Source organism: Terrapene carolina, unplaced genomic scaffold, assembly GCF_002925995.2.
Source record: "Terrapene carolina triunguis isolate 2854851 unplaced genomic scaffold, T_m_triunguis-2.0 Scaffold58, whole genome shotgun sequence".
NCBI classification, from domain to species: Eukaryota; Metazoa; Chordata; order Testudines; family Emydidae; genus Terrapene; species Terrapene triunguis.
In genome coordinates, this window is record NW_020664409.1 from 98,804,050 (window position 1) to 98,817,998 (window position 13,949).

At 42.1% G+C, this 13,949-nt stretch overlaps 1 protein-coding gene across 1 annotated transcript in view; it reads right to left on the reverse strand.

Moving 5' to 3' along the window:
• Window positions 1-13,949, reverse strand: part of KCNQ3 (potassium voltage-gated channel subfamily Q member 3) — a 247,554-nt gene that overhangs the window by 30,180 nt on the left and 203,425 nt on the right. Inside the window, exons 4-7 of the mRNA XM_026659953.2 lie at window positions 12,488-12,643; window positions 8,032-8,142; window positions 6,887-6,982; window positions 5,191-5,285 (exon numbers count right to left, since the gene is read on the reverse strand). Of these exons, the coding sequence (XP_026515738.1) occupies window positions 5,191-5,285; window positions 6,887-6,982; window positions 8,032-8,142; window positions 12,488-12,643 (458 nt within the window). The remainder of the gene's footprint in view (window positions 1-5,190; window positions 5,286-6,886; window positions 6,983-8,031; window positions 8,143-12,487; window positions 12,644-13,949) is intronic.

The following is a 13,949-nucleotide window of genomic DNA, read 5'->3' on the forward strand; positions in this document are numbered from 1 at the left end:
CAACGCATCATCAGTGATCTACAACCCATCCTGGACAATGATCCCTCACTTTCACAGACCTTGGGAGGCAGGCCAGTCCTCGCCCACAGACAACCCGCCAACCTTAAGCATATTCTCACCAGCAACCACGCACCGCACCATAACAACTCTAACTCAGGAACCAACCCATGCAACAAACCTCGATGCCAACTCTGCCCACATATCTACACCAGCAGCACTATCACAGGACCTAACCAGATCAGCTACAACATCACCGGCTCATTCACCTGCACGTCCACCAACGTTATATATGCCATCATGTGCCAGCAATGCCCCTCTGCTATGTACATTGGCCAAACTGGACAGTCACTACGCAAGAGGATAAATGGACACAAGTCAGATATCAGGAATGGCAATATACAAAAACCTGTAGGAGAACACTTCAACCTCCCTGGCCACACAATAGCAGATGTAAAGGTAGCCATCTTACAGCAAAAAAACTTCAGGACCAGACTCCAAAGAGAAACTGCTGAGCTCCAGTTCATTTGCAAATTTGACACCATCAGATCAGGATTAAACAAAGACTGTGAATGGCTATCCAACTACAGAAGCAGTTTCTCCTCCCTTGGTGTTCACACCTCAACTGCTAGCAGAGCACCTCACCCTCCCTGATTGAACTAACCTCGTTATCTCCATACTGATTTATACCTGCCTCTGGAGATTTCCATTACTTGCATCTGAAGAAGTGAGGTTCTTACCCACGAAAGCTTATGCTCCCAATACTTCTGTTAGTCTTAAAGGTGCCACAGGACCCTCTGTTGCTTTTTACAGATTCAGACCAACACGGCTACCCCTCTGATATAGTTTCAGAGTTATCTGCCAATGATAGTGTTTCAGTCACATCATATATGTCACATAGCCACAGTATATCGCCCGTAGCAAAAAGAAAAAAAAAATCTCCATCATCCAGAAACAACCATAAATAAGTTTGTGATAAGAACCAGCAGATTACAAAAAGAGGTAATTGATTTAAAAAATTGCCCGGTTTGTTTATGCAACAAACTCTCCTTTCCATATGATTGAGAACCCACACTTCATTAACATGGTTCAGTCATTAAGACCAGGATACAGTCCACCCAACAGAGCAGATGTCGCAGGCAAATTGCTGGATAAAGTGTATGAAAGAGAAATTGAGCAGTGTGCAAAAGGTCTAGAGGGTGAAATTGTTAACCTGAGTCTTGATGGGTGGAGCAATGTCCACAATGATCTTGTTCTATGTGCTTGTGTGACAACAGAAGAAGGGAATGTCTTCCTTACAGAAACTATTGATACATCAGGAAATACACACACAGCAGAATACTTACAAGTAGTAGCAGTAAAAAGCTATAACAAACTGTGAAAAAAAATTAAAATGTCTAGTACGCAGCTTGGTCACAGACAATGCTGCAAATGTATCCAAGATGAGAAGAAATTTAGAAGAGAGTCCCAAGCTAATAGCATATGATTGCAGTGCTCATTTGATGCACCTCCTAGCCAAAGACTTCAGTGTTCCAGAAATAAAGGCTAATGTTGTTGAAATTGCAAAATACTTCCGTGACAACCACTTTGCAGCAGCTGCTCTGAAAAAAGTGGGAGGAACCATGCTGCCTCTCCCATAAGACGTGCGATGGAACTCAGTAGTGGACTGTTTTAAGCACTATATCAAGAACTGGCCAAATCTGATGACAGTTTGTGAACAAAATCATGAAAAAATAGATGGCACTGTCACAGCCAAAGTTCACAGCTTAAGAAAAATGTTGAACACATGCTGAGTACCCTGAAGCCTATTTCTGTAGTCTTGAACAAAATGCAGGGAAATAGCTGTTTTATTGCTGACGCTGTTGAAATTTGGAAGGAACCGAGTGAGATCTTAAAAAGAGAAATATGCAATGACAGAGTTAAATTACAAGCATTAAAAAAATGAATGGGACAAGTACTATCTCTAGCTCATTTTCTTGCAAATATTCTAAATACTCAGTACCAGGGTCAAACCTTAACTGCTGAAGAGGAGGAGTTGGCTATGACATGGATTACCAGCAATCATCCCTCCATAATGCCAACTATAATAAACTTCAGAGCTAAGGGTGAACCATTCAGGAAATATGTTTGCTGATAATGTTTTAAAGAAAGTCACACCAGTGAACTGGTGGAAGTCACTTAGGCTACGTCTTCACTACCCGCCGATCCGGCGGGTAGCAATCGGTTTATCGGGGATCGACTTACCGCGTCTCGTGAGGACGCGGTAAAATCGATCCCTGATCGCTCTGCCGTCGACTCCGGAAATCCACCTCGACAAGAGGCGGCAGCGGAGTCGGCGGCAGCGGTCGGCTTTCCCCCGTCCTCACCGCCAGGTAAGCCGACCTAAAATACGCAACTTCAGCTACGGTATTCACGTAGCTGAAGTTGCGTATCTTAGGTCGGAACCCCGCTGTAGTGTAGACCTAGCCTTAAGCACTTGGATTCAGAGACTGTTGAAGTGATAATCTCACTTTTAACAACAGTAGCTTCTTCTGCCGGTGTAAAACGAATATTTTCTTCCTTTGGACTAATTCATTCCAAATTGAGAAATCGTTTGGGACCTGAAAAAGCAGAAATGCTTGTTTTTCTTTTCCAGATTATGAACAAACAGGAAAATGAAGGTGAAGACGACTGCAGAAGTTGAGTTAGCTGCAGAAGCCAATATTTTAAGTTTCTCATGTTGACCTGGCTGACATAGTCGATTTAATTTTTGTTTGTTTGTTTTAAATATTTCATTTAACTATTTTAGTTAAAAACAATTTTAACAAAAACAAACCTGATTTTAAAAACCTTGAATGTTTAACTAAATTAAAAAATTCATAGGCTTGCTTTGTTAAAATATTATATGTTTGCTGTTGAAGAATACATAACGTTGTTGTTTTAGTTAAATAAAACAATGTAAATGTCTGTCTGGTGATGTTCTGGTGATGTTCTCCTCCTAATACAGCATGGCAAGAAAATCCTCCAAATATTAATGATTAGCCTGTTGAATTGGAGATCGTTCACCTCCCAATGACTTCATAAATATCTGCTTCAATTACCTTTGGTAAACGAAATAACCAAACAATCATTCATTTTCTGATATAGCTGTAAAACTAATCTGAAAAGTTTTCAAAATGTATAGTGTGTACCTTCTAAAAATGAAACCTACATCTATCTCTGAGTTGTGAAGAATATGTATTAAGGTTATAACAACCAACAACAATGCACTTTTACGTAGAAATCCATGATTAAATTGAGTCTTCCTGATTAGTGATTTAAATCATGAGTGACCTAGACAAATTGGAGGATTGGGCCAAAAAAAATCTGATGAGGTTCAACAAGGACAAGTGCAGAGTCCTGCACTTAGGATGGAAGAATCCCATGCACTGCTACAGGCTGGGTACCGACTGGCTAAGCAGCAGTTCTGCAAAAAAGGACCTGGGGATTACAGTGGATGAGAAGCTGGATATGAGTCAGCAGTGTGCCCTTGTTGCCAAGAAGGCTAACGGCATATTGGGCTGCATTAGTAGGAGCATTGCCAGCAGATCGAGGGAATTGATTATTCCCGTCTATTCAGCACTGGTGAGGCCAAATCTGGAGTACTGCATCCAGTTTTGGGCCCCCCACTACAGAAAGGATGTGGACAAATTGGAGAGAGTCCAGTGGAGGGCAACAAAAATGATCAGGGGACTGGGGCAGATGACTTACGAGCAGAGGCTGAGGGAACTGGGCTTGTTTAGTCTCCAGAAGAGAAGAGTGAGGGGGGATTTGATAGCAGCCTTCAACTACCTGAAGGGGGGTTCCAAAGAGGATGGAGCTCAGCTGTTCTCAATGGTGGCAGATGACAGAACAAGGAGCAATGGTCTCAAGTTGCAGTGGGGGAGGTCTAGGTTGGATATTAGGAAACACTATTTCACTAGGAGGGTGGTGAAGCACTGGAATGGGTTACCTAGGGAGGTGGTGGAACCTCCATCCTTAGAGGTTTTTAAGGCCTGGCTTGACAAAGCCCTGGCTGGGATGATTTAGTTGGTGTTGGTCCTGCTTTGAGCAGGGGGTTGGGCTAGATGACCTCCTGAGGTCTCTTCCAACCCTAATATTCTATGATTCTATGAACTTGTCAAACAGAACCTGAATCTGAAAAACAAGCTGAGTTCTTCGCTCCTCTTACTCCATCATTAGAAACAAAATATGTAGAAATCAGAGCAGAGCTTCCAATTTTGTAAATGATAATTGAAGAACAACAGAATCCATCTCACGCTCCCATAACTGTATTTGCTCTGCAAGGTTAATGAGAAAAAATACTTTTGTCAATCCTGTCGAGAGACAGGACACAGATTATCATTAAGTGTGTGCATGTGGGTATTTGTATTTGTGTGTATCATATGAATGTGTATGTGTGTGCATGCCTATACACATGCACACACCACTGTTCCCTACTGGCCAGAATATTACATCAGCTAACGTGTATTATTGTATTGCTCTATAGTGATATGCTGAATGTATTTTATATTACATAAGTTGCCATTTTCACACTTGCTTTTCATATAACTATGTATTACCTTCATATCTAAGGCCATACTTTACATTTCAATTGATAAGGAATGGGTTTTTGTGATGGTTTTTATTCTAATTATTTTAAATCCTCCTCTATAAGGGCCCATTTGCGCAACCCTATGAGTAGAATTTAAACTAAGTTATGAGGGCTCCAGAGCCCAGTCCTTAAGGAAGTCTATGAGAATGGGCTGTAAATCAAAACACAAAGAGAAGCAACATACAAATGTTTTTCCAATACATGGTCCCCACTTTTCAAAAACTCAGAGATTTCACAATTAGTTTCCCTGCGTCTATGGAACTGAATTATCATCCCCAATATAGAAAAGTCCACATACACTAAATGGATTTTCAATAAATAATAGTAAAGGAAGGTGGTGAACAATAAAATGTCAAACCAGAAACTGATCAGAAAAGATATATTGGCTTATGCAGCAGAACCCCTTATGCCTGAAACCTCCCTCTAAACTGAAACTGGTGATGTTCCCCTGATTTGCATCAGTAACACTGAGAAAGCCCAGTTATCCAAAACCTTGTTTATCCACATAAATTCCACATCCCACACCCTATCTGAGTTCTGCTGTATAGGGCGTTACTGATCGGAGGCGGCAGCACACTTGCCTGAAATATGGAAACGATACAATTGATTCATAAAACCTCCAGGTGGCGACGAGATCCATCCTGTTGGGGTTAGTAGCATAGTACCTCCAGGCAGCCTGGATAACATATGAAGGGACATTAGTAGCATTAGGGGAAATGTTTATCTGTGCTTATAAGTGAATGCAGCCAGTTAATACTCCTCTTAATTCAAAAGAAGATAACAATGCACATATTCAGTGCATTTTTCCACCACATGTGTCTGATGAAGTGGGTATTCACCCACGAAAGCTTATGCTCCAATACTTCTGTTAGTCTATGAGGTGCCACAGGACTCTTTGTCGCTTTTTACAGATCCAGACTAACACGGCTACCCCTCTGATACATATTCAGTAAGTCGCACTGAATTATTATACAGCAGTATTGAAAGTTGCCATTAGATGGTGCCATAGTTCATGTAAGGCTTATAATAAGAAAAAGATGCTCTAGGACAGTAGTCCTCAAAAACTGTTCCCAGGGGCATATGTGACAGAATACGGTGTACTGCCCATTGCTTTCAGATACCCAGAAGAGGTTACATTTTACTACTCTTGCTTTATTCTAAAGTCTGATAAAAGTAAAAGACCATCTAGCTTAGTAAAATGTGTAGAACATGTGATCTGTCTGATGTTTCTGGGAATCTGAAAGAGCCATGGTTAGCAGGCAGCAATCAGTTTAATATACTGCTGTGGAAAGTTTTGCTGAGTGATTTTAGACATTAGCACATAACTCCTATCAAACTTCCACTAGCACATAACAGCCGTACTGTGGTTACCCTGGCTGCCTGTTACGCAGTGATTCTTTAATGTCAGTGAGTCAACCTCTCCAGATGTCCCCACGGTGTCCTGTGCTTTGCTAGGTAACAATTTTATTGCAAAAGTATGCTGTTCAGCCTATTTCTCCAAAGAATGGGTCTGACCCTGAGAGGTCCTAAATACCCACAGTTCCCATTGATTTCAAAGAAAGTAATCCTGGTCCCACTGTAAAAGTTTTGCCATTGATGTCATTTGATTCAGGGCATGGCCTGCAGTGCATATAGGATTTTTGTCAAACAGATCAACCTTCAAGCTACCAATTTTATATTTAATTTTACAAAATAAAATCTAAGGCTCTGATCCAAATCCAGTGGAGCCAGTGGCAGTCTTTGCATTAAATTAAATGGACTTCTAACTAGCTCTTAAGACAATCAGCAATCCAGGGAAGTATGACAGGCTTTCTTTTTGCTTTTGCAAACTACTTTTTCTTCTTGATTCTTTTACAGGAACACATATGGTAAGTTGTAACCCAACAGTCACTATTGACCAACATTATGTGCATTGATGAGTTTTTACAGCAACAAAAAGTTTGTGGCATCTCTCTGTATGTGGGGTAGTCTCCCAAGGGAAACATGGAAACTGGGGCCTTGCAAAACAGGCGATTCCTCCTCCCCCCCCCACACACACACAACATGTAGTGTGAAAGGTTTTTCCATCTTGTTTCAGGTGACTCTGTGCCACTGAAATGGATGTTGGAGGGGAGGCTCCCTAGAAAATTTCAGCAGAACGACTAATTTCACTTTGAACATGCGAATTTGTGGCAAAGCCACTTTTGCTCTAAAAGGGACAGGTATTTTGTGAACTCTATTACATAGGGCCCTTATTAAACAGTATCATTTCAAGATGGAAACCTAGAGAATCCAAACCTGTATAAGTTCTGCTGCCGGCTTTCTTCTTTTCTCAAAATGTTTCTGACGATGTTGTTCCTGGACTTTCAGAGCCAGCCCTGAACCCAAGATGCCCTGAAAGCAGAGGTGGTGATTTGATTGAAAACACAACAACAACAGAAAATCTGAGGAGAAAGTTCTCTTAAAACATGTGGATGAGATAATCAGAGCTGTGGGGAATTAGTGGGGGCAATTCACATGGGGTTCAGTGCTCTTTTCTGACAGTTCTAGTTCACAGGGCATCATAGTTTTTTGACAAACCTTGGCGTCACCTAGGCCCGTGCTTCACCTGGTTTCATTACAAGCTCCTCAAAAACCTTCTTGGTCTTCTACTGCCTTGCCAATGACAAGATGTGCAGCTGGTCTGTTTCCCTCCTCTACTGTTTCAGTCAGAACGGAGCTAAACTCTATGGTTGTGATCTGAAGGGGGTGCATATGAACCATAAGCTGGATACTGGATCACCTGGGCTCCCATCCCCCATGAATTTCTTTTTAAGTTTTGAGCTAAAGGAAACCAATCTCAAGCTCCAAGTTTTGCATTGTTTCCACTTGAAACCACAGGTTGGGCCCAGGTCACCCAAATCTTGGACCAACCTCACGTGAGAAGCTTTCAGATCAAGGGTAAAATTTTCAAAAATAACTTGGGGGCTTTGGTGACCAAGTCCCATTTTCAAAAGCAATTTAGGAATCTAAGGCCAGATTTTTAAAGGTATTTAGGCACCTACGTCACATTGAAATCCAAGCCCTATTGCTTTTCAATAAGGTTAAGGGCTTAAGTCACTTTTTAAAAACTTTTACCTTCACCCTTTTTGCAAATTTGGTCCAAGTCTCATGTCTGTAACAAAACCTGAATAATTCTCCTGTTTATAGGCTTAGCTCTAAAGTTCTGCACAGCACACAGGATAATTCAGATTAGGCTCCATTTTATCTTAGCCACAAGGAGAAAAGAGATTGCTTTTCCCACACCATGCATTAATGTGCTCAAGATTCCAGCTTGGGAGTCATTGAACTGCAGGCTCCCAGTTGAATTTCCAGTGGAATCTGCATAGAGGGGAGGCTATTCCTTTACTTTCTACATCATTAGCTCTGTGTTTGGTTAAAACAAAAAGAAGGACGGTACTTACGGCAGGAAGAGCAAAAAATGAAACTCCAATAAGAGAGAATGTGGCTGCTATCAGCCGCCCCTCCCAAGTTTTGGGGGTCTTGTCACCGTAGCCAATTGTTGCTAGGGTAATCTGTGGGGAGAATAGGTTGGCCATTTTATAAGACAGACAATGCAAATGGACAAAAAGGAGGATTTCTTTTAAGCTTGACCTTCAAACCTGCATAACCAGTTTATAAACTTTTGCTTTGACCTCTGGACATTGTAGAAAAATACACAAACACAAACTTTCCTAAGCGTGGATTTTGCAAGCAATCTGGAAAATGTAAGCCATAGATATAGTTTTTTTATGGCACTCTTTGTCATAGTACCTGAGTGTCTCATACGTGTTAATGAATTTATTCTCAAAATACCGCTAAACAGAGGTGATATAGTATACCCATTTTGCAAATGGAGAATTGAGATGGCACACCGATTAAGTAACCTGCCCAAGGTCAGGCGGGAAGTCTGTAGCAAAGCTAGGAATAGAGACAGCTGAGGGCCTTCTCCACAAACCAGCCTGTCCTCGCCTCACACTCCTTCTATTAAATACAAATAGTTTTCTGATCATAATGTTTCCCTATGCATCGCTTTCCCTTTGCTTTGTGTTTTTCTTCTTCCCCCATCACCCAGCTTCCTTGATCTGACTGAATTCCTTACGTTTACATTGTGTGTGTGTGACTCAAGCCATGAGTTCCTCACAAGTGAGCTGAGTCCATAGAGGCTGTGTGGGTAAAGTGAGCTGGCTGCAGGGTGTCAGGTTAGAGCTGCTGCAGAGGCTGTAGCTCCTGAGTTGCGCTCTGTCACGGAGAGCTGGGCACAAATTTTGGCCAAAACTTTGTTTTGGTGAAAAATGCAGATTTAGCAAAATCGAAACCTTTCACAAATTTGCATGGGTCTCTCTGACTTGTTTGTGTTTTACACACAAAAAAAGATTCCAAAAAATTGAAATGTTTCATTTCAATATTTTGACAAGAAACATTTTGTGTGTTCCATTCAAAATGTTTCATTTTGAAATTTCCTTCCATTTTATTAAAAAAAAAAACCTTTTTAAAAAACAGATTGAAAGCTAAAAGATACATTGTGTTTCATGTCAAATAACACATTTTGTTCAATGTGAAGTAAATTGTGTTTTTTAGACTTTTTGATTCACTGAAAATTTTGAAAAAAAATCATTAAAAAACACCTTAAAATATCAGCAGTGCCAGCAAACTAAAAAATCAGCTATATGCACAATCCTACCAGACACCCCGTTTTGTTCTCTTCACCAGAGAGGGCTGACTGCCAGCAGCATCTGAGAGGCCTCACCTACACCGGGAGCCTTGAAGCTCACGGGGACTCACTACTGCCAAAAAGGAGAGCTGTGTGCCTCCCAGCAAGGGATGCCAGCCCTTCGCATGGAGATACAGCTCCAACACCCAGATAAGGCATGCGGGGAGACTTTCTCATTGTAATGACTTAATTTGTGGGCTTTTAGTGTGTGTTGTGGTGGTGTTGGTCCAGGTCTCATTTACTTGATTCCCTTGCTCTTCTTTTAATTTACCACTGTCCTTTCCAGGAATACAGTGTTATTTATTCTTATCATTTGGTCCTTAATTCCCTGTTGTTATCAATTGTAATATCCTCGAGGTCATAAGGATTGTTATTTGTTTAGTCACCCAGTCACAGAATCATAGAAATGTAGGGCTGGAAGGGACCTCAAGAAGGCATCAAGACTGAGGCAGGACCAAGTAAACCTAGATCATTCCTGACAGGTGTTTGTCCAACCTGTTCTTAAACACCTCCAATGATGGGGATTCCACAACCTCCCTTGGAAGCCTATTCTAGAGCTTAATTACCCTTATAGTTAGAAAATTCTTCCTAATATCTAACCTAAATCTCCCTTGCTGCAGATTAAACACATTATTTCTTGTCCTACCTTCAGTGGACATGGAGAACAATTGATCACAGTCCTCTTTACAATAGCCCTTAATATATTTGAAGAGTGTTATCAGGTCTTCCCTCAATCTTCTTTCATCAAGACTAAACATTTTGTCTACATCTTTTCCAAAGTGTGGTGCCCAAAATTGGACACAGTTCTCCAGCTGAGGCCTCACCAGTGCCAAAAAGAGCAGGACAATTATCTCCCATGTCTTACATATGACACGCCTGTTAATAAACCTCAGAATGATATTAGCCTTTTTTTGTAACTACATCACGTTGTTGACTCATATTCAATTTGTAATCCCATCTTGTTGAATTCAGACCAGTTCTCCAATTTGTCAAGGTTGTCTTGAATTTTAATCCTGTCCTCCAAAGTGCTTGCAACCCCTCCAGCTTGGTGTCATCTGTAAATTTCATAACCATACTCTCTGCTCCATTATTGAAGCCATTAATGAAAACATTGAATAGTACTGGACTCAGGACAGAGCCCTGCGGGACCTCAGCAGATACATCCCCCAGGTTTGACAGCAAACCAATTGATACCTACTCTTTGAATATAGTCTTTCAACCAGTTATGTACCCACCTTATAGTAATTTCATCTAGACCACATTTGCCTAATTTGTTTATGAGAATGTTATGTGGGACTGTGTCAAAAGCCTTTCTAAAATCAAGATAAATTACATCTACAGCTTTCCCCTTATCCCCTGTCAAAGAAGGAAATTAGGTTGGTATGGCACCATTTGTTCTTGGTAAATCCTTGCTGGCTATTCTTTATAACCCTATTATCCTCTAAGTGCTTACAAATTGATTGTTTAATAATTTGTTCCAGTATCTTTCCAGGTATTGAATTTAGGCTGACGGTTCAATAATTCTCCAGGGCCTCTTTGTTCCCCTTTTTAAAGACAGGTACTATGTTTGCCCTTCTCTAGTCTTCTGGAGTCTTGTCCTCCATGAGTTCTCAAAAGTAATTGCTAATGGTTCCGAGATTGTTTGAGCTAGTTCCTTAAGTACCTTAGAATGAATTTCATCAGGCCCTGTCAACTTGAATACATCTAACTTTTCTAAATAGTCTTTAGTCTGTTCTTTCCCTATTTTGGCTTTTGTTCCTTCCCCCTTGTTAATATTAATTGTGTAGAGTATGTGAAGACTGAAACAAAATAGATGTTAAACACTTCAATGTCGTCAGTTATTAGTTCTCCTTCCCAACTTTCCTTTGTCTTTCTCTTGCTTCGAACAGTTACTAGTTGGAGGCACTGCACACACAGAACTCAGGACCCACTGGTCCTAAAGTGCGTCACCCACCTCTAGAAAGAGGAATAAGGAGCCGTAGAACCCTTGGGTATCAGGAGGAGGCAACACCTCTAATACATGGGTTGCATGTAAGACATTCAACTTGAAAAACTCAGGAGAAGAATGAATCAATTCTGGATGTGAAATATACACAAGTGCTCTGATTTTCCTCTCATTGACACCAATGTGAATCCTCTGACTTCAGTACAGTCGCCACTTATTGGCACTGATGTAACCGAGAGAAGACTCAGTCCCCCGCGTGCTGTACGAGTTTGGATTAAATTGATAGTGAATTTCTGTGGCAGGGATGTGGGAGGGCATCCCAAACAAAGGGGTAAGGCCATGGTTCTGGTTTTGTACCATGATTATCTAGGGTTCAGACTGCACCATGACCTTGCAGTTGCCCCCTCATTTGGAATACCCCACCCGCCCAACATCTCTTCCACCGAAACTCACAACATATCAATTTAATCCAAACTCAGAGAGCATTTGGGGGCCTGACTCTTCATATATGATGATTCTCTAGGGTTCAGACTAGCATCTCAGGAGGAGATTTGCAGAAGCACAATGGGCAGTTGCGTGCCCAAATTCCAGGGAAAGTCAATGGCAGTTGGGCGCCCGACTCCCACTTGTGACTTTGAAAATCTCCCCTATAGGGATTTCTTCACAAAGACATTCTGGGCCAAATTTCCAAGAGAGCTCAGCACCCACAGTTAGAGACAGATTGCCAGAAAACCTCAGCCTCTCCTTAGGCATCTAAATGGCCGGCTTTTCAAAAAGCGCTAAGCACAGCAGCAGCTCCCACTGTTCTGAGTTTTGAAAATCTGGCCACTTCACGTAGGTGCATAAATAGAAGCTGTTAGGTGCTGAAGGCTTTTGAAAGCCTGGCCCTTAGACTCCAGCTAACAAAATTCCAGAGTTAAATTTTCAAAAGCACTTCAGTGACTTGGGCACCTAAGTCTCAATTTCAAAAGTGATGTAGGTACGTAGGAGCCTAACTGTGATTGAAAGTCAATAGGACTTTCTTCGCACGTAGGAGCTTACATCCTATTGACTTTCAGTCAGACTTAGGCTCCTAAGTACCCAAATCACTTTTCAGAATGGGATTTAGGTGTTTTTGAATATATTACCCCAATCCCTTCCATTCCCCTCACACCCTAATTCAACCGGGCAGCTTTATTTCCATTAAACCAACAAATGAGAGACAGTTTCTACAGCTACTTACCAGCCCCCACCACAGTGCGTCTGCATAGGTTTCAAACTCTTCTTTCATCTCGACCCCATGGGCATCCTTTTCAGGCACATCTTTCTCGACCAGGTAAACAAGGAATGAGGAGAGGATAAGGGTCAGGAACCCGATGTACCAAGCAGTGATGAGCTCCTGGAAAAGAAACAGATTGAAAATGAGGAGACTGAAAACAGCATCAGCTTCTGCAATGGCAGCGCCAGACGTCTAGTGACAAAAGAGGAGAGATACACACAGGGTAAAACAGCAAGAACTGTCACTTCTGTCTGGATTACAGTCCGGGTCCATCATAGTGCAGCTCTGGCTGTTCCACACTGCAGAGATGCGACAATACTTAATACTTACACAGCACCTTGCTGCTGAGGAAATAAAAGCAATTTGCAGTTGTAGTTTGGCTCAAGGCTGGATTAAGGCCCAAGACACATCACAGCATGGGGCCTGGCACCACAGCTTTGGCCTCTCATTGGGAATGGACCCCTCACTTCCCTTCCACAGAAGTTGAAGAAGTCCCACAGGGCCCCCTTCCCCTCACAGGAGTGTCAAACATGTCTCCTCTTCGTGACCCCAGAGAGGCAGCGTGGCAGTTGGGGAGCCCTTCAACACTTACCCCAGCAGTCAGGGTGACAGTGCTTAGGTGGAGGGACTGGGCCTGTTGCACTCCATTGCTCCTGCCACAACACACACAATTTGCTGCTGGGGTGGTATTGAGAGGGCCCACAGCAATGGATTTTGGAGACGACAAGCCATTGAGATGCGTGGGGCAGTTTAACCACTCAAAGCTATTGTTTCAGACTTTACGCGGCCGTCACTGCATCAATTACACTCCGGTCACGCTTCTCAGCTTTTCTTCACAACCATCAGGCTAGAAACCTACTATGGGTTTAAATTAGAAAATTGAGATTCGGATGGAATCCAATGAGCTGAGCGGGAGCCCTAGGCACGGATGTATATTGCCTAGGCTTTAACCTGGCCCTGGTTTTGCAACACCACTGCGAGATGTGTAAATGAAGGCACAGAGAGCTTTAGGCACCTAAATCTATGTGGGGATAGGGGGAAGGTAGCATGATTTTCAAGCATATTCATAAGCTTTTGGGGAGCCAGGACTGTCTTTTACTACATCTCTGTACAGCACCCGGCACGTTAGTGCACCTAAGTGCTATTGCAATGCAAATAAACAAACAGGCAGAACTCAACAGGAGCTGTGGGTGCTCAGCACTTCTGAACATCAGCTACTTCTGACTTTCCCAAGGTCACTGAATCAGACACTGACAGAGGTGGAAACAGAACCCCTGATTCCCATACAGATGCAGTTTACGTATTAGAACTTGCATCCTGGTTACCATGTTTCATCAGAAGTGGGAAGAAGATATTCTTTCAGGTTATTAGTATTATTAATTTGTAGAGCTCCAACAGAGTGCTGGGCACTTTGCAGACAGCTTTC